We start from the raw sequence: 20,165 nt of genomic DNA on the forward strand, positions 1-20,165 counted from the left end.
AGAAGCTTGTGTCAAGTGAAGCTCCTCCACAGGTCACACTCTGACCATCAGCATCATTTAATGTTTTGTCTGAAATTTAACTTGCAGCATACATACTGTGTCCAGTGATGTACCAGAGCCGTGCAGGTTGTTAATAAAAGAAGAAACTGTCCTATTTTGTTTGCCAAGAACTTTTCCTTTTGCTGAGTTATCAAAAGAGGTATTGTGTATCATTGACGGCAAAAATTAATTTTTACTTTCGTACTTGAGTACATTTCAGACCCTGTACTTACTTACTTTTACTTGAGTAAAGGACTTGAATCAGTATGTTACATCAACTTTTACTAGAATAATTTCTTTACACAACTATCCATCCACTGAGACCAAGATCATGTAAAGTCTCCTGATAGTTGTGGAGCTATTTTTGTGTATGTCCGTGTGGACAAGCCACACCTACCAGCACCATGTTTACTTCACAATATGTTTGAAACCTGTACAGAAACCCAGAGAACATCGTCACTCAATCCAAAGAGATATCCTCTCACCCAACGGACGACTGGGCATCCAACTGTCTAACTGCTTAAATCTCCAGACTGTTATTAATGTATTCTTTCTTTTACAGCAAATGTTAGCTGGTGAACTGGAGCAGCCAGAGAAAACCTGTACAGAAACCCGGAGAACATGGCCGCTCCACTCAGGTGACAGTTAGAACCACTGAGCCGTCGTACTATCAGCTGCGACAGCATCGTCAGAGACGCTGTCCTCCACTCGTCAGAGTTTGAAGAGCTTGGTGAATCTTTCCCACAATGATCTCAAACTACTGGTTCTTCTCACCGGCTTCTCACAAAATCATCGACTCATCAAACCTCTCAAGTTGTTTCAGGTTTGCAGTCCAGGTTCTGCTCTCGCTCACCATGGCCTGTAATTCCTCCTCAATCGTCTCATCGCCGTCCTTGACGATGTCTTTCAGTTGGACACGTTCAGCTTTGAGCTCTGCAGTCTCCTGGTTGTCTGAGTCATAGAGGTGAATCAGTCCGTCTCAGCAGCTGAACGTGCTCCTGAGCTGTAAACACATGTTGGGTTGAGCCATCAGCTTGGCTCAGCTGCTTGTTGCTCTCGTGGCTCCTCACGTCTCTGAGTTTGTTAGAAATAGTCATGTAAAATGTTCACAGCTATAACCACCGAGTACTGCTTAGTGTTGGAACATTCTGGAACATTTCAGAACATCAAAGGACATCAGAGGACATCAAAGGACATCAAAGGACATCAAAGGACACTCCATTCTAAAGTTTAAATCTAAATGTTTTTATTTGAAACAGAATTAAATTTTGTTCCTAAAACCTAAAATCTGTATTTTCACCTCATTTACAAACTTTTTAAAGAATTGCTGACCCTCGCCGTTTCTTCATCGATGCTAAATCATGGACAGATGGAAAGATGTTCTATCCACCAGGCCAACATCTACAAGTTGTAAATGTCCTGCATGCATACAAATCGACTTAAAAATATCAACAAAGCTAAAACAAGTCAGAGAAATTGGTTACACGTACATTTCATTTAAAAGGACATGTTTTATTTTAGTTTTTTTTAAAATGCAACATTGTGAGGCTGATACCGACCTGACCTAATACTGACTGTCTCTCCTCCAGAAGACTCCCTCCTCTCCAGTCAGCTGCCTCGCTACAGGTTTCTACCCTCACAGAGCCTCACTCGTCTGGAAGAAAGATGGAGAGGAGCTTCATGAGGAGGTGGACCACGGAGAGATCCTCCCCAACCACGATGGAACCTTCCAGATGAGTGTTGACCTGAACCTTTCATCAGTCACACCTGAAGACTGGACCAGGTACGACTGTGTGTTTCAGCTCGCTGGTGTGAAGGAGGAAATCATCACCATCACCGTCCTCGTCACTGCTGCAGTGGTTGTTCTTGCTCTCATTCTCATTGGTGCTGCTGGATTCATTGTTTACAAAAAGAAGAAAGGTGAGAGAGAAAAAGGAAAGATTTCACTACTTTGATTTCAGTCTTTGAGTCAGATGAACCTTTTCAACACTGTTTCCTGTATTTATTGTTTATAAAAGTTCAATACAGGATGTTTGTTTCTGACCTGCAGCTCCTGACAACAGCACAGAGCTCTCTGAGCAGCTGAATCCAGAGACCTGAATGACAAACACACTCAGTGAATCTCCTGGTGTCACTTTATTTAGCTTTGCTGAACTAAAAGGAAAAAAATGCTTCTTGCACTGTAAGTAAAGTTACATAAAAAAGATTGATTGACAAGCTGGGACTGTTCTATGTTTTATGACTCTGATTAGTTATTTTATTAATTGTTGTATTTTGTTTATCAATTGCGTATTTTTGTATTTTTGTATTTTTGTATTTTTGATCATTGATGAAATTGATTTTTGAAGCAGCAGGAGGTTATCTCTCATTTTGGAGAGACCTCTTTAAGTTATACTTATGACTTTGAGTTAAGCAGCATCCAACAGACCTTTTCCTGTTCTTTTTGTAAAACCTGCACATAAATAACTTGCAATTTTACCAAAAACATTTATGTTGCTTCCATTTTCCCCACGAGCTGGGTCGTAACAGTCTAACTCTAACTTTACAACTTGTACATCTGTTTATAGAAAACATATACAGTAATAATGTAGTTAGGCACGTTGTAGTGGTGACGTTTAAGTCATGTGACCGTGATATTGTCTGTTAACAGCCTAACATTATTAGAACCAGGGCGATGCTAACTTCAGGGTTAGCCTCCAAAAATATGTTAATGCATCTTTTTGTGCTGATGTTTGTCTTTTCAATAAAATCCTCACATTTTAAAAAATTTGTTCCACATGCTCATTTTTGACGACACTTCAATATATTACCTGAACATTCAGTATTCTCACAGAGGATTTGAATGAGGAGATTGATATCAGTGTGAACTCTGAGCAGAGTTAGCTCCCAGACAAGGTTAGCTTAGCTTAGCATGAACACTGAGGTTAGAGATTAAACAGCGAGCCAGTATCTCTGTTAAAGGAGCCTTCTGACAACTAAACATCTGACTGATGTCCTGTAACGCTTCACCTGTCAGGAGGTCATAAGATACGTTCAGAAAGAAAGAGAAACAAACTGAGAGACTCAGAGTGAGAAACATGTTTATTCACAGCAGTGATCTGAGCTGATTAACACAAATTTACTTAAACACAGAGGAACCACTCTACATGGTAACACTGAGAAATCTGCTTCATCTTAATCAGTGTTGATTCATATTGTTAATTGGTAGCAGTATGTTATATGATTGACAGCGACCAAGCAACCCAAAACCTGCAGCCTGTTCCTGATAGGTGCATGGAAATATGTGATGTCACATGTTCATGTTCATTTACTGTAGTGACTTGGGAGAAAAAAATAAATGAATAAATGTCCGAGCAGCATTCAATAATAATGAAATCAACCAAAGAGTAAAAAAGAAAATGACATATAATCCCATGTTATTTCCCCCATTAGAGCTCTGCCCACTTCAAACATGCAGCACGTGGTTCTGGAGAAACATAGCTGATTGTTGAGTCTCATTCCCAGGTCATCAAATACCAGAGCTTTGGGTCGGGCAGCTGTGAAACTCTCAGCCTCTATTTCATACAAGTCTTTGCTGCCATCTAACGGCTGTTTAATGGTATTATACACAGTATTACAAACAGGGCTGTGACCTCTCTGTTGGTATTTGTATAATCTGATTGGATGAGGGAGAGAGTTGGTCGTCCTAAAAGAAACAAGATGCTGTTCCATAAAGAGCTGAAGTGGCACCATGTTCTTGCTCCATCTGCAGGAGTAGTTGAAGGTGGAGTCGACATGGAGGAAGGGAATGGTCAGTGTCGGGGCCGGAAATTGGAAGACCAAGGATGGACGTTGCTTCTTGTTATTTATTCATGTTTAATTTTACAGTGAATGGTAGTTGGTGAACCCAGAGAAAACCTGTACAGAAACCCAGAGAACATGGTCGCTCCACTCAGGTGACAGTTAGAACCACTGAGCCGTCGTACTATCAGCTGCGACAGCATCGTCAGAGACGCTGTCCTCCACTTGTCAGAGTTTGAAGAGCTTGGTGAATCTTTTCCACAATGATCTCAAACTACTGGTTCTTCTCACCGGCTTCTCACAAAATCATCGACTCATCAAACCTCTCAAGTTTTTTCAGGTTTGCAGCCATCAGCTTGGCTCAGCTCCTTGCTGTTGCTCTCGTGGCTCCTCACGTCTCTGAGTTTGTTAGAAATAGTCATGTAAAATGTTCACAGCTATAACCACAGAGTACTGCTTAGTGCTGAAACATTCTGGAACATTTCAGAACATCAAAGGACATCAAAGGACATCAAAGGACACTCCATTCTAAAGTTTGAATCTAAATGTTTTTATTTGAAACAGAATTAAATTTTGTTCCTAAATCCTAAAATCTGTATTTTCACCTCATTTACAAACTTTTTAATGAATTGCTGACCCTCACTATGAGCCCTGTAAAGAGTGCCAATAATCATCATCTCTGGATACTATTTAAATACCAACAATTAAGAAATTTGCACATCATTTGGATAGAAGAGTTTGTATGGAAAGACAGAATAACTTGCCTCTCCTCCTTGAACCGGCACCTTATCGTGGTGGAGGGGTTTGAGCACCTGAATGATCCTAGGAGCTATGTTGTCTGGGGCTTAATGCCCCTGGTAGGGTCTCCAAAGGCAAACAGGTCCTAGGTGACAGGTCAGACTAAGATCGGTTCAAAAACCCCTAATGACAGAGGTAATATCAAGGACGTGTACGCGCCCGGATTGGCGTTACCGGGGCTCCACCCTCGAGCCAGGCCTGGGGTTGGGGCTCTCAGGCGAGCGCCTGGTGGCCGGGTTTTTGCCCATGGGACCCGGCTGAAGAAACAAGGGCCCGCCCTCCAGTGAGCTCACCACTTGCAGGAGGGTCCAGAAGGGGCCGGTGCTTAGTGATTTTGGTGGAGGTCGTGGGCAGGGGCACCGGCGACCCAATCCCCGGACGGTGACTCTAGCCATGGGGACATGGAATGTCACCTCACTTGGGGGGAAAGAGCCTGAACTAGTGCGGGAGGTTGAGCAGTACCGGCTAGAGATAGTCGGGCTCGCCTCTACGCACAGTCTGGGCACTGGAACCGAACTCCTTGAGAGAGGCTGGACTCTCTTCTTTTCTGGAGTTGCCCGCGGTGAGAGGCGGCAAGCTGGTGTGGGTTTGCTTATAGCTCCTCAGCTCAGCCGCCATGTGTTGGAGTTTACCCCAGTGAACGAGAGGGTGGATTTCCTGTGCCTTTGGTCGGGGTTAGGTCTCTCACTGTTGTTTCGGCTTATGGGCCGAACAGCAGTGTAGAGTACCCGGCCTTCTTGGAGTCCCTGGGAGGGGTACTGGAGAGTGCTCCAACCGGGTACTCCCTCGTTCTACTGGGGGACTTCAACGCTCACGTGGGCAGCGACAGTGTTACCTGGAGGGGTGTGATTGGGAGGAATGGCCTCCCCGATCTGAACCAGAGTGGTGTTTTGTTACTGTACTTCTATGCCAGTCACAGTTTGTCCATAACAAACACCATGTTCAAGCATAAGGGTGCCTACCAGTGCATGTGGCACCAGGACGCCCTAGGCCAGAGGTCAATGATCGACTTTGTGGTCGTGTCATCTGGCCTCCGGCCGTATGTCTTGGACACTGGGTGAAGAGAGGGGCTGAGCTGTCAACTGATCACCACCAGATGGTGAGTCAAATCCGCTGGCAGGGGAGGAAGCTGGACAGACCTGGCAGACCCAAACGTATTGTGAGGGTCTGCCGGGAACATCTGGCAGAACCCTCTGTCAGGGAGGTCTTCAACTCCCACCTCTGGGAGAGCTTGGACCTGATCCCGAGAGAGGCTGGGGACATTGAGTCCAAATGGACCATGTTCTCCACTTCTATTGTTGATGCGGCTGTTCAGAGCTGTGGCCGTAAGGTCTCCGGTGCCTATCGTGGCGGCAATACCCGAACCCGGTGGTGGACTCCTATCGGGCCTGATTGGCCCGGGGGACTCCTGAAGCAGCTGATGGGTACCGGCAGGCCAAGCGAGCGGCAGCATGGGCAGTCGTGGAAGCAAAAACTCGGGTCTGGGAAAAGTTAGGGGAGGCCATGGAGGAGGACTATTGGTCGGCCTCGAGGAAATTCTGGCAAACCATCCGGCGCCTCAAGAGGGAGAAGGAGTCCTCCACCAACACTGTTTACAGTGGAGGTGGGGAAATCACACCGCACCGGCCCCTTCTGGACCCTCCTGCAAGTGATGAGCTCACTGGAGGGCGGGCCCTCGTTTCTTCGGGCTGCGCCCGGCCGGGTCCCGTGGGCAAAAATCCGGCCACCAGGCGCTCGTCTGTGAGCCCCAACCCCAGGCCTGGCTCCAGGGTGGGGCCCCGGTAACGCCAATCCGGGCGCGTACACGTCCTTGATATTACCTCTGTCATTAGGGGTTTTTGAACCGATCTTAGTCTGACCTGTCACCTAGGACCTGTTTGCCTTTGGAGACCCTACCAGGGGCATTAAGCCCCAGACAACATAGCTCCTAGGATCATTCAGGTGCTCAAACCCCTCCACCATGATAAGGTGCCGGTTGAAGGAGGAGAGGCAAGTTATTCTGTCTTTCCATACAAACGCTTCTATCCAAATGATGTGCAAATTTCTTTATTTGCTGTTGGTATTTAAATAGTATCCAGAGATGATGATTATTGGCACTCTTTACAGGGCTCATAGTGAGGGTCAGCAATTCATTAAAAAGTTTGTAAATGAGGTGAAAATACAGATTTTAGGATTTAGGAACAAAATTTAATTCTGTTTCAAATAAAAACATTTAGATTTAAACTTTAGAATGGAGTGTCCTTTGATGTCCTTTGATGTTTGACACTGGTTCTACCAAGGCTCCCACCCATTAGTAACTAATTCAACCTTAAAAGATACCAGCATGAATGCAAGTCTTACCGTTAAGTGTTGTTCACTTGAACTCAGAGAGAGACTCAGAAAAGACAAACATTTTCACTCTGACCCAATCTCTGATTGAGGTTCTTTTGTCTGTTTTTATTTTTAATCACCGTAGATATGTGAAAAAAGGAAGGAAGTGAGGGAGTTGAAAAGCTGATGACACTGTTAATATGTTACTTAATGTGAGGGGTATTGGTGAGGACTGGATCCCTTGGAGGCGTTTTGGACTATTTTTGTTCTTAGGACAGAAACTCTCTCACTTCCCTCTGCCAGGATAAATAACAGGAAACAGCTGATCCAGCTCGGTCCTTCACTCACTCGTCTTCATCAAATCAAAATGAGAACGTTACTGTTGTTGCTTCTCCTCTGTCACGTTTCATCACCAGGTAAGATCATATTTTAAACCTTTAAACTTCACAGTCCATTCGACTGTTTTGCTCCAAGTTTGGTTTTCACTTTTGTGGTTTGTCCTGAACATTATTTATGATCAGTGTTTTTTTTATCAGCTCCTCTGTTTGTCCTGCAGTGCTACACTCCCTGAAGCATTTCATAACTACATCAGCTGGAATCCCAAACATCCCAGAAATTGTGGCGACAGTAGAAGTTGATGAACTTCTGATGGTGTACTGTGACAGCAACAAAAAGATGGACATAAAACATGACATTGCTAACTTATTCTTCATCAATTATCCTGAGCGGTTGGAGTCTTACAGACATCGGTGTTTCCAGGTTTTGCCAAACTCCCTCAAAGCCTACACAAACAGTTTGATGAGTCTCTTCATTGGAACTGGAGGTACAGTGTGTAACATGTTACAGCCTGTTTAACTTTTTACTGTTCTGCATCTTAGTTGTAAAGTGACTCAGGGCCTCAAGACACCAATCAGTTCAAACTCTAACATCATTTTACACAGAACCTGAAATAGAGATTGATGTAAAGTAAACCATCATATCAGTTTGTCTTCAGTGGTCCAGCCACTACCTGTCATTCATCATGTCAACATTAATCAGCTGCTAGTTAGACTTGTTGCTGAAGCTGTTAAACACAAACTACTGATAATAACCTGATTCATGATCACACAGTTAAAAACAGCAGTCATCACACAATGTACAATGTTTTTAAGATCATCTTTCCACTGAATGTTTCATCTGTGAATCAGTGTTAATTACAGTCTCTGTCTCTGTCTCAGGTGTCCATGTTTTACAGACTGTGGAGGGCTGTGAGTGGGATGATGAGACTGATGTGCTCAAAGGTTTCGCTCAGTTTGGTTATGATGGAGAAGACCTCTTGGAATTAGATCCAAATACATTTACATGGATCGCTCTAAGACCTGAGGCTGTCAACATCACACTGAGATGGGAAGCTGGTAAAGATTTAAGCGAACGCTATAAGACCGTTTTTACTCTGATGTGTCCAGAGCAGCTGAAGACGTATGTGGAGGATTTGAAGGACTTTCTGCTGAGAACAGGTAGGATCACCTGACCTGATGTAGTTTATTAGACACAGTGATCTTCATATAGGCTGCTCAGACTGAACTGTCATTGTATTATTAATCCAACATGTCTGACATCAGCTTTTTTGTAGTGGTTACATTTGTTTTAGTCCTGACCAATCACAGACATCTTTGGGTGACATCACTCACCATCAGAGCTCAGACTGTGATGCTGCTAAACATTTATCACAAGTGATCTATCGTAGGCAACTGGACTTGTTTCATTTTCTTGAAGACGTTTCACCTCACATCCAAGAGGCTTCTTCAGTTCTGACTAACTGTTAGTAACCAATATTTAGTCGGCCGACACTATTACAAACTGTCACAAACACATGACATGATTCACATCATGCTGCTGGTTTCACATTATTCACCTGATCAACAGTTTGCAGCAGTGATGTGCCAACAAACATAGTGTTGTAAAAGAAAATAGTGCAGATTTGCAGATGTTTCTTATGGAACAAAATGCATCCAATACATTTGTTCAACAGTTGCTTGAAAACACTTTCACACCTTCTGTTGTTGATTCCAAATATCATTTGTTCATCTTTCTTTGACCTTGTTTCTTTTCCTCTCTCTCCTCTTTAATCTCTCTCTCTTTCCTCTCCAGAGCTTCCCTCAGTGTCTCTCCTCCAGAAGACTCCCTCCTCTCCAGTCAGCTGCCTCGCTACAGGTTTCTACCCTCACAGAGCCTCACTCGTCTGGAGGAAAGATGGAGAGGAGCTTCATGAGGAGGTGGACCACGGAGAGATCCTCCCCAACCACGATGGAACCTTCCAGATGAGTGTTGACCTGAAACTTTCATCAGTCACACCTGAAGACTGGACCAGGTACGACTGTGTGTTTCAGCTCTCTGGTGTGAAGGAGGACAAAGTCACCAGACTGGAGAAAGATCGGATCAGAACCAACTGGTGTAAGAGTGAGATCAGAGGGTGCTGAAGGGGAGTGCATGGGAACAACAACAGAAACAGTAATAATAAACTATTGTTGTGTTCAACAGTGAAGCCCAGTAACATGACCGTCCTCGTCACTGCTGCAGTGGTTGTTCTTGCTCTCATTCTCATCGGTGCTGCTGGATTCATCGTTTACAAAAAGAAGAAAGGTGAGAGAGAAAAATGAACCATTTCTGTATAAACAGATACTCAGTCTGAGTGAGTAGAAGAGAGGAATAAAGTGACTAAAGATAATCTGGCATTTACAACTGTGACTGAAATTATTTGTCTTGTTTTGATTTCAGCCATCAGCCCTCCATCTGGTAAGTAAAACTTACTTTGGTTCTATTTCAGCTGATCTGACTCACACTTCATGTTTTAGGTTAAAACCTGTTTCATATTATTGTGCAGATGAACCTTTTCAACACTGTTTCCTGTATTTATTGTTTAGCAGCTCCTGACAACAGCACAGAGCTCTCTGAGCAACTGAAACCAGAGACCTGAATGACAAACACACTCAGTGAATCTCCTGGTGACACTTTATTTAGCTTTGATGAACTAAAAGACAAAAAAGCTTCTTGCACTGTAAGTAAAGTTACATAAAAAAAGATTGATTGAAAAGCTGGGACTGTTCTATGTTGTGTGTATGTATATCAATTGCTTATTTTTGTATTTTTGAGCATTGATGAAACTGATTGATTTTTGAAGCAGCAGGAGGTTATCTCTCATTTTGGAGAGACCTCTTTAAGTTATACTTATGACTTTGAGTTAAGCAGCATCCAACAGACCTTTTCCTGTTCTTTTTGTAAACCCTGCACATAAATAACTTGCAATTTTACCAAAAACATTTATGTTGCTTCCATCTTCCCCACGAGCTGGGTCGTAACAGTCTAACTCTAACTTTACAACTTGTACATCCGTTCATAGAAAACATAGACAGTAATAATGTAGTTAGGCACGTAGTAGTGGTGACGTTTAAGTCATGTGACTGGGTTTACCTCCAAAATATGTTATTGCATCTTTTTGTGCTGATGTTTTGTCTTTTCAATAAAATCGTCACATTTTAATAAGTTTGGTCCACATGCTCATTTTTGACGACACTTCAATATATTACCTGAACATTCAGTATTCTCACAGAGGATTTGAATGAGGAGATTGATATCAGTGTGAACTCTGAGCAGAGTTAGCTCCCAGACAAGGTTAGCTTAGCTTAGCATGAACACTGAGGTTAGAGATTAAACAGCGAGCCAGTGTCTCTGTTAAAGGAGCCTTCTGACAACTAAACATCTGACTGATGTCCTGTAACGCTTCACCTGTCAGGAGGTCATAAGATACGTTCAGAAAGAAAGAGAAACAAACTGAGAGACTCAGAGTGAGAAACATGTTGAAACACGTTTATTCACAGCAGTGATCTGAGCTGATTAACACAAATTGACTTAAACACAGAGGAACCACTCTACATGGTAACACTGAGAAATCTGCTTCATCTTAATCAGTGTTGATTCATATTGTTAATTGGTAGCAGTATGTTATATGATTGACAGCGACCAAGCAACCCAAAACCTGCAGCCTGTTCCTGATTGGTGCATGGAAATATGTGACGTCACATGTTATTTCCCCCATTAGAGCTCTGCCCACTTCAAACATGCAGCACGTGGTTCTGGAGAAACATAGCTGATTGTTGAGTCTCATTCCCAGGTCATCAAATACCAGAGCTTTGGGTCGGGCAGCTGTGAAACTCTCAGCCTCTATTTCATACATGCTGCCATCTAACGGCTGTTTAGTGGTTATGCACAGTATTACAAATGGGGCTGTGACCTCTCTGTTGGTATTTGTATAATCTGATTGGATGAGGGAGAGAGTTGGTCGTCCTAAAAGAAACAAGATGCTGTTCCAGAAACCCAGAGAACATGGTCGCTCCACTCAGGTGACAGTTAGAACCACTGAGCCGTCGTACTATCAGCTGCGACAGCATCGTCAGAGACGCTGTCCTCCACTCGTCAGAGTTTGAAGAGCTTGGTGAATCTTTCCCACAATGATCTCAAACTACTGGTTCTCCTCACCTGTTAGAAATAGTCATGTAAAATGTTCACAGCTATAACCACCGAGTACTGCTTAGTGTTGAAACATTCTGGAACATTTCAGAACATCAAAGGACATCAAAGGACATCAGAGGACATCAAAGGACATCAAAGGACATCAGAGGACATCAAAGGACACTCCATTCTAAAGTTGAAATCTAAATGTTTTTATTTGAAACAGAATTAAATTTTGTTCCTAAATCCCAAAATCTGTATTTTCACCTCTTTTACAAACTTTTTAATGAATTGCTGACCCTCACTATGAGCCTTGTAAAGAGTGCCAATAATCATCATCTCTGGACACTATTTAAATACCAACAATAAAGAAATTTGCACATCATTTGGATAGAAGCGTTTATGTGGAAAGACAGAATAACTTCTATCCACCGGGCCAACGTCTGCAAGTTGTAAATGTCCTGCATGTGTACAAATTAACTTAAAAATACCAACAAAGCTAAAACAGGTCAGAAAATTGGTTGCATGTAAAACTTAAAGGACTTTTTTTATTTTTAGATTTTTTTAAGTGCAACATTGTGAGGCTGATACTGTCAGAAGCTCTGAGCTGATGATCAGTGTCACCTGTTTCTGTGTGACTCCTCATGGTAATTGCACTATAATTCTATATAATGTGTCCGTCTGACCTGTTGATAACTGGCTCATTGAATAAAAACATCTGGAATGTACTGATGTTGCTGAACAGGGTGTAAATGTTGTGTCCAGTCGCATGAGGATCAAACAGCTGATGTGGGACCGACAGAGATCGTCATGTGATCTGGAACACATTCTCTGTGTAAGAGGTTAAACCACCCACCATGCGTTCAGATGGTCTTTAGAATCATTCACCAATAAGTGGCCCGATTCAGCTGATTCTACCATCACACAGTTTAACCACAAAACTCAGGTGTGACCTGTGGAGGAGCTTCACCTGACAAGAGCTTCTCTTCAACATGATTAGTGTGAAACTGAGGAGTCTCTAAAATATTGACAGGATGCTATATTTTGTCATGAATCTCTATTTTTCTGAATCTTTGTCATCATGGTTAATGTGTGAAATTGGACAATTACTGATATTTGGTTCATTCATGAGGGTGAATGAATTTGTTTATAACCAACTCACTTTAAAAAAGATACCAGCATGAATACAAGTCTTACCATCAAGTGTTGCTCGCTTGAAGTCAAATTCAGTCTCAGTCTGACCTGATCTCTGTATCGCATCTGTTTTGGTATCACCACAGTTGGTGTGGTTGGGTGTGCGGCCGGGTGTTTCTTATGATAAGGACTTTGCCAAATAAATGTAGTATTAAGTGTTGACACTTTACTTAATGTGAGGGTTTTTGGTGAGGACTGGATCACTTAGAGTCAGTCTGGCTTATTTTTGTTCTCAGGACAGAAACTCTCTCTCCTCCCTCTGCCAGGATGAAGAACTGTGAACAGTTGATCCAGCTCGGTCCTTCACTCACTCGTCTTCATCAAATCAAGATGAGAACGTTATTGTTGTTGCTTCTCTTCTGTCATGTTTCATCACCAGGTAAGATCATATTTCAAACCTTTAAACTTCACAGTCAGCTCAAATCTTCTGCTCCAGGTTCAGTTTCACTTCCAGTGGAGTAGCAGAAAGTGTGTCTTGCCCAGGGACGCTTCGACATGCAGACCAGGGGAATTGAACCAGCGGCCTTCCAATAAAAAAAAAAACAGCGGCTATCAACAGTCGCCCAAGAAAGGACTTATAACAACCCTGACTTATGAAAATTAGCAAAAAGGTCAAACTGCAACAATTTAACTTTTGCAACATTCTGCATCACAAAGACGATGAAACAACCAACAGAGCTCAGTCTATAAAGGCTGACACAACTAAAACCTGTCTAAATCTAAACTGTTTTGTGTGTATTTGTTAGAGCAGGGACTGAGCCTCAACCTTTGTTTGTCCTGCAGTGCTACACTCCCTGGAATATACCATAACTGCATCAACTGGAATCCCAAACATCCCAGAAATTATGGCAACAGTGCAAGTTGATGATCTTCTGTTGTGTTACTGTGACAGCAACAAAAGGATGGAAGTGAAGGACATTGCTAAATCATTCTTCACGGAGAATCCTGAGCAGCTGGTGTTGTACAGACGGAGATGTTTCCACTCACTGCCAAACACCTTCAAAGACTTGACTCACAGTTTGATGCGTCTCTTCAACCAAACTGGAGGTACAGTATGTAACATGTTACAGCCTGTTTAACTTTTTACTGTTCTGCATCTTAGTTGTAAAGTGACCCAGGGCCTCAAGACCCCAGCAGTTCAAACTCTAACATCATTTTAAACAGAACCTGAAATAGAGATTACACCCTGGATGAGTCACCAGCTCATTGCAGGACCCTTACTGATGGCAGAGGCTGCCACACAAAGTGCCAACTGCACATCAGGAGCAATTTTGGGCTTCAGTGTCTTGCTCAAGGATACTTTGACACGTGGCTCAGTTCCAGTTCCAGGGGATCCGGGATTTGAACCAGTGACCTTCTGTTCACTAGTCAACCAGCTCTACTGGTTGCTGAGCTACAGCTGCCTCATTGCTGAAGCTGTTAAACACAAACTAATGATAATAATCTAATTTATGAATGCACACCACTAAAGAAACAGCAGTCATCACACAATGTACAATGTTTGTAAGATCATCTTTACACTGAATGTTTCATCTGTGAATCAGTGTTAATTACAGTCTCTGTCTCTGTCTCAGGTGTCCATGTTTTACAGGGAGTGAATGGCTGTGAGTGGGATGATGAGACTGACGAGGTCAAAGTTTTCGCTCAGTATGGATATGATGGAGAAGACCTCTTGGAATTAGATTGGAATACATTCACATGGAATGCTTTAACACCTGAAGCTGTCATCGCTAAACCGATAATGGAAGCTGATCCATTTTTAAGAGGACACTCTAACCGTACTTTAATTAAGTCTTGCCCAGAATGGTTGGAGAAGTATGTGGAGGAGTTGAGGGACATTCTGCTGAGAACAGGTAGGATCACCTGACCTGATGTAGTTTATTAGACACAGTGATCTTCATATAGGCTGCTCAGACTGAGCTGTCATTGTATTATTAATCAAACATGTCTGACATCAGCTTTTATTGTAGTGGTTATATTTGTTTTAGTCCTGACCAATCACAGACATCTTTGGGTGACATCACTCAAAACTTAACCTTAACTGTGGCATCACAGTCTGAGATTTGACAGTGAGTTATACGTGGCACCGACTGTAAAGTTGCGCATGCTAAAATAAGCTGCAAGTTTTCTTCACATTTAGCAACAAACAACATTAAAAAACATATGTCAGTTTTTAAATTGTTACTTTTGACCAGATTTGCAGTAATATGTGTGAACTTTGTGATATTTACTTCTTAAATGTATAAAAATATAATGTCAATATTCAATCTAAATAAAAAATCGAAATGTTAAGATTTAAATGTAATTTTAAATGTTAAATATAAATCCAAATGTTAAATTTAAATCCAAATGCTAAATGTTAAATCTAAATGTCACATCTTAAATCCTAAATGTTAAATCTAAATTTAAATCTAGATTTAAATCTAAATGTTAAATCTAAATTTAAATCTAGATTTAAATCTAAATGTTAAATCTAAATGTTAAATCTAAATTTAAATCTAAATGTTAAATCTAAATTTAAATCTAAATGTCATGGGTGAAACTAAATATTTAGCTAATATGCAAATTCACAAATTTACACTGACTGTCACTGGAAGTACCAAAGTAAAAGCTAATTGACGAGAACAAGCGCTATCCACCGTCTTCTTCGGTTGGTCAGACGGAGTGATTGCGCTGCATTGTCACGTCTCCTCACTGTGCTCTCATGTTGCCTGCCACCATGTCCAGTGACTAAGCTGGAAATACTGGTAGTGGCTGTTTTGGAGGCAATACCGAGGTTCAGCAATGCGTCTTCAACAACAGAGACAGTAGCCCTTTTGACTGAGTCACCGCATTATTGCCGCAGCGGCGGTTCATTCACACAGAGACAAGCAGCTTGATGTTTGGTGGGTCAGGGTCTCAATCCCAACACATTATAACAGCATCCGAGTGATTATAAATAGTCAGCAGGTACATGTTTAGATTAACAGGAGGACACCTGGGGAAACGCCTTGAAAAAACACACAGACTCTTAAGAAGCCGCAGCGCCAGTTTGTCTTTACAACGGTGGTGAAATGGCAAACCGCCTGCTGCGTCAGTATGTGTCTCTGAGTGAAAAGGGCTAGTGACAGCTACAGCATCCACCATAGTAGAGCCACCATGGTACTCGATAGCTTTTATTTTGGTTCTTCAGATGACAGGCAGTGTGAATTTGCATATTAGCTAAATATTTAGATTCAACATTTAACATTTATATTTAACATTTAGAATTTATAGTTAACAATTAGCATTTATATTTAAATTTAACATTTACATTTAGCTTCAACATTTACATTTAGACTTAACATTTAACAGTTAGATTTAGATTTAACATTTATATTTCTATTTAAGTTTTAGATTTAATGTTAAGCATTTCTATATAAATTTAGCATTTTTAATTTTTTGATATTATATTTTTCAAGAGAAGTAAAAATCACAAAGTTCACAAATATTGCTGTAAATCTGGTCAAAAGTAACATTTTAAAATTGACATGTTTTATAAATGTGGTCTGTTGCTGAATGTGGTGAAAAGTGGCGCTTTATTTTAGCATGCTGAACTTTACAATCGGCACCCCACCATCAAAGCTCAGACTGTGATGCCACAGTTAAGTTCAAGTTTAAATTTAAGTTTATTTCATTTATATAGCACTTTTTTAAAACAAAGTTTGCAAAGTGCTGTAGGGTACAGTAAACATAAAACATAAATAAAAACAATCATAAAATAAACAAAATAAGACAAATTAGAATAAACATACATGTACAGATATATGCAGAGAATAATTACAGTTCTGTTGCAGGGAATGCAAGATGGTAGAGATGGGTTTTGAGAAGTTTTTTGAGACCATTTAGTGATTCAGCTGATCTAACGGAAGGGGGTAGACTGTTCCAGAGGGATGGGCCCTGGCAGCAAAAATGCAGTCACCCCTAGATTTGAGGAGGGAGGGGCAAGACCATGAAGGGCCTTGTATGTGATGAGTAGTGTCTTGAAGTCTATTCTGTACTTTACTGGGAGCCAATGAAGGGATGTAAGAATTGGTTTGATGTGGGATCTGCAATTGGTTTTGGTTCATAGTCTGCCTGCAGCATTTCGTACGAGTTGCTGGTGAGACAGGGCTGCATGGTTGAGACAGGTGAAGAGAGCATTGCAGTAGTAAAGGTGAGAGAAAAGGGTGTGGATTAGAAGGTCAAAATTCTAGTTGATAACATCGCTTTGATGCTCCAGATGTTCTGGAGTTGGAAAAGGCAGGATTGTACAAGTTTGCTCATGTGTGAGTCAAAGTGCAAATTATGGTCAAATATTACACCCAAGTTTCTGGAGGAGGGTTTGAGATTGGCAGCTTGAGGGCTGATGGAGGGATTCAGTTCAGGGATGAGTTTGTTGGGTTTTGTCTGTTTTTAATTGAAGGAAGTTGAGAGACATCCAGCCCTTGACAGCAGTCAGGCAGTCATGGAGGATACTGATATTGGCTATGTCGTTGGGTTTAAATGAGAAATACAGCTGCATGTCATCAGCGTAACAGTGGTGGGAAATATAATTGAACTGGCTGATGGGATTGACTAGAGGAAGCATATAGAGTGAGAAGAGGATGGGACCAAGGATTGAACCTTGCAGAACTTCACATAGTATAGGTGCAGTTGTGGACATGAAGTTGTCAATGACAACCTGACACTTCCTGTTTGATAGGTAGGATGAGAACCAGTTAAGAGCGGAGCCCGAGATACCAACCCACTTCTTGAGGCGTTTGACCACGATGGAGTGATCAATGGTGTCAAAAGTGGCAGTTAAGTCAAGCAGGACCAGAACTGAATGTTCGCCATTGTCAGCCCGCATGAGGATGTCGTTTGTCACTCTAAGCAGTGCTGTTTCAGAACTATGAAGATGGTGAAAGCCAGATTGGAATTTGTTGAAAATATTGTGTCCTTCAATGACCTCGAGTAGCTGCTGCAAAACGATTTCTTCAAACACCAAGTCCAACATATGTTGTGTTTTGGTGCTGGTATGCTAGTGACCAGCATGGGATGTGTCTACATCTTATTTCATATTGCAGAGTATGCGGAGGAGTGAAGTTGTCTGTGAAAGCCCAATTGCAGGGAATGCAAGACAGTAGAGATGGGATTTTGAAACCATTTAGTGATTCAGCTGATCTAATGGAAGAGGGTAGACTGTTCCAGAGGGATGGGCCCTGGCAGCAAAAATGCAGTCACCCCTAGATTTCTGAAGATGAATTGTAGTTTTGAGATGGGTCTGTAATTAATTGGTTGGGTTGGATCAAGGTTGAGTTTTTTTAAGATGGGTTTGATGCTTGCCATATTAAAGCCATCAGGGACAGATCCAGAGGTGAGAGAGAGGTTAATAATGGAGGGTAGACTATGGCCCAGGGTGGGCAGGACCTGGGGGGCATTACATCTCAGGGGCAGGACGACAGGTACACAACGATAGTTAGTTTAAGGAAAGTGATTTTACATTTACTTGAAAGCACTTTCAGACCTTCTGAGTCCAAATCTTATTTTTACCTCTCTCTTTTACCTTGTTTCTTTCTCTCTCTCTTTCCTCTCCAGAGCTTCCCTCAGTGTCTCTCCTCCAGAAGACTCCCTCCTCTCCAGTCAGCTGCCTCGCTACAGGTTTCTACCCTCACGGAGCCTCACTCTTCTGGAGCAAAGATGGAGCGGAGCTTCATGAGGAGGTGGACCACGGAGAGATCCTCCCCAACCACGATGGAACCTTCCAGATAAGTGTTGACCTGAACCTTTCATCAGTCACACCTGAAAACTGGACAAGGTATGACTGTGTGTTTCAGCTCTCTGGTGTGAACGAGGAAATCATCACCAGACTGGAGAAAGATCGGATCAGAACCAACTGGGGTAAGAGTGAGATCAGAGGGTGCTGAAGGGGGGTGCATGGGAATTCAGGTTGAAAAAAAAAAACCTAGAAACAATGATCTAATTGAATTTTTTGTTCTGTTTAACCTGCTTCATCTGCACCGGTCTTACTGGGACAGTGGCATTGATAGTGAAGCCCAGTAACATGACCGTCCTCGTCACTGCTGCAGTGGTTTTTCTTGCTCTCACTCTCATCGATGCTGTTGGATTCATCGTTTACATAAAGAAGAGAGGTGAGAGAGAAAAATTATTGATTTCAGTACAAATTAAAAAAGAGAAGTGATGAGAAATAAATGTGTAAATCCAGTCAGCAGTAAACAGACTGAGTATAAACAGATACTCAGTCTGAGTGAGTAGAAGAGAGGAATAAAGTGACTAAAGATAATCTGGCATTTACAACTGTGACTGAAATTATTTGTCTTGTTTTGATTTCAGCCATCAGCCCTCCATCTCGTAAGTAAAACTTACTTTGGTTCTATTTCAGATGATCTGACTCACACTTCATGTTTCACATTAAAAAAACATGTTTCACATTATTGTGCAGACGAACCTTTTCAACACTGTTTCCTGTATTTATTGTTTAGCAGCTCCTGACAACGGCGTTGAGCTCCCTGAGCGACTGAATCCAGAGATGTGAATTACAAACACAAGCAGTGACTCTACTGGTGTCACTTTATTTAGCTTTGCAGAACTAAAAGACAGAAATGCTTCTTACACTACAGGTAAAGTTATATTAAAAGGACTGATTGAAAAGATGGACTGTTCTGTGTTCTATGGCTCTGATTGGTTGTTTTATTAATTGTTGTTTTCTGTTGAATTCATACTCAAAACAATCAGTGGACAGTATGTGACCAGACTTAGTTAAAAAACAAAACATGTCAGAATCATAAACTTGTGTTTGTTTCTTTCTACAATCTAACTAAAAAATCCAATAGACTTGTTGTGGAGGGAAACAGAGCGATGCTGATTTCAAGGTTAGCCTCCAAAAATATGTTATTGCTGCACCACTCTATAGATGGGAAAATATGGAGTTTGGTCTATCATGGAGCCTATGGTAACTCTGAGCATAGCTAGCTCCCAGACAAGGTTAGCTTAGCTTAACATGAACACCCCTGGTGGAAAAACCAGCAAGACCAACATATGTTGTGTTTTGGTGCTGGTATGCTGGTGACCAGCATGGGATGTGTCCACATCTTATTTCATATTGCAGAGCATGAGGAGGAGTGAAGTTGGCTGTGAAAGCCCAATACAGGACACAGAGCCAGTGAGGTTGTCACAGTACACCAAGTTAATTCAATACAAGCATCAAAACTACAAGATTTTGGGGTCACTTGAGGGCACCCGAAACAAACTGTAGATCCTGGACTAAATGTACAGAAATATAAATGCAACACTTTGTTTTCTGCTCCCAAAATAATTACTTCTTTCAGATTTTGAGCACACATTTGTTAAAATCCAATAAGATAAGCCGGGATCGCTGGGATGCTGGTGACCAGCTTCACCAGCAAGAGTCTGCCGCTCGGCCAACATAATTACTGGGACCTTGCTGGTGGGCCAGCTTCATCATGCTGGTCCACCAGCTAAACCAGCACCAAACCAGCACTAACCAGCATAGGGCCACCTATAGAGACTATGACACCTGTTATGCTATTTCTTAC

The 20,165-nt window shown here is 41.9% G+C and overlaps 3 protein-coding genes and 1 long non-coding RNA gene across 7 annotated transcripts; 3 read left to right on the forward strand and 1 right to left on the reverse strand.

Moving 5' to 3' along the window:
• The first annotated feature begins 15 nt into the window (after nt 1–15).
• LOC119014723 (major histocompatibility complex class I-related gene protein-like) lies at nt 16–2,968 on the forward strand. The gene is made up of 3 exons (XM_037090149.1): nt 16–1,449; nt 1,629–1,959; nt 2,090–2,968. Exons 1-3 carry the CDS (start codon nt 1,417–1,419, stop codon nt 2,137–2,139), a joined length of 414 nt encoding a protein of 137 aa, XP_036946044.1. The 5' UTR covers nt 16–1,416; the 3' UTR covers nt 2,140–2,968.
• A 134-nt stretch (nt 2,969–3,102) lies between these two features.
• Nucleotides 3,103–13,376, reverse strand: LOC119014755. 2 transcript variants are annotated; one of them, XR_005073059.1, is made up of 3 exons: nt 13,008–13,376; nt 10,943–11,442; nt 3,103–3,288 (listed from the first exon to the last, which is right to left on the reverse strand). It is a non-coding gene; the product is annotated as an uncharacterized LOC119014755 (long non-coding RNA). The 2 variants fall into 2 exon arrangements; XR_005073058.1 differs by lacking the exon at nt 13,008–13,376 and having other exon boundaries at nt 10,943–12,243.
• Nucleotides 7,151–10,355, forward strand: LOC119014545 (BOLA class I histocompatibility antigen, alpha chain BL3-7-like). Of its 2 annotated transcripts, none has more exons than XM_037089837.1 (7): nt 7,151–7,343; nt 7,484–7,750; nt 8,145–8,423; nt 9,058–9,360; nt 9,448–9,549; nt 9,685–9,702; nt 9,831–10,355. In XM_037089837.1, exons 1-7 carry the CDS (start codon nt 7,295–7,297, stop codon nt 9,881–9,883), a joined length of 1,071 nt encoding a protein of 356 aa, XP_036945732.1. In that variant the 5' UTR covers nt 7,151–7,294; the 3' UTR covers nt 9,884–10,355. The 2 variants fall into 2 exon arrangements, with proteins under 2 accessions (XP_036945732.1, XP_036945740.1); XM_037089845.1 differs by having other exon boundaries at nt 9,834–10,355.
• Nucleotides 12,876–19,264, forward strand: LOC119014475 (major histocompatibility complex class I-related gene protein-like). Of its 2 annotated transcripts, none has more exons than XM_037089703.1 (7): nt 12,876–12,988; nt 13,393–13,656; nt 14,184–14,462; nt 18,187–18,489; nt 18,627–18,740; nt 18,943–18,960; nt 19,092–19,264. In XM_037089703.1, exons 1-7 carry the CDS (start codon nt 12,877–12,879, stop codon nt 19,142–19,144), a joined length of 1,143 nt encoding a protein of 380 aa, XP_036945598.1. In that variant the 5' UTR covers nt 12,876; the 3' UTR covers nt 19,145–19,264. The 2 variants fall into 2 exon arrangements, with proteins under 2 accessions (XP_036945598.1, XP_036945605.1); XM_037089710.1 differs by having other exon boundaries at nt 19,095–19,264.
• Nucleotides 19,265–20,165: the final 901 nt, after the last annotated feature.

The sequence above is a fragment of the Acanthopagrus latus genome, chromosome 3, assembly GCF_904848185.1.
Source record: "Acanthopagrus latus isolate v.2019 chromosome 3, fAcaLat1.1, whole genome shotgun sequence".
Taxonomy (NCBI): domain Eukaryota; kingdom Metazoa; phylum Chordata; class Actinopteri; order Spariformes; family Sparidae; genus Acanthopagrus; species Acanthopagrus latus.

Coding starts and splice junctions, on each gene's coding strand:
- LOC119014723 (XM_037090149.1), top strand. CDS start 1,417: ATGTTCTATCCACCAGGCCAACATCTACAAGTT. Junction 1,450..1,628: donor CAGGCCAACATCTACAAGTT/GTAAATGTCCTG, acceptor TCTCTCCTCCAG/AAGACTCCCTCCTCTCCAGT. Junction 1,960..2,089: donor TGTTTACAAAAAGAAGAAAG/GTGAGAGAGAAA, acceptor TCTGACCTGCAG/CTCCTGACAACAGCACAGAG.
- LOC119014545 (XM_037089837.1), top strand. CDS start 7,295: ATGAGAACGTTACTGTTGTTGCTTCTCCTCTGTCACGTTTCATCACCA. Junction 7,751..8,144: donor TCTCTTCATTGGAACTGGAG/GTACAGTGTGTA, acceptor TCTCTGTCTCAG/GTGTCCATGTTTTACAGACT. Junction 8,424..9,057: donor GGACTTTCTGCTGAGAACAG/GTAGGATCACCT, acceptor TTTCCTCTCCAG/AGCTTCCCTCAGTGTCTCTC.
- LOC119014475 (XM_037089703.1), top strand. CDS start 12,877: ATGAAGAACTGTGAACAGTTGATCCAGCTCGGTCCTTCACTCACTCGT. Junction 12,989..13,392: donor CTGTCATGTTTCATCACCAG/GTAAGATCATAT, acceptor TTTGTCCTGCAG/TGCTACACTCCCTGGAATAT. Junction 14,463..18,186: donor GGACATTCTGCTGAGAACAG/GTAGGATCACCT, acceptor TTTCCTCTCCAG/AGCTTCCCTCAGTGTCTCTC.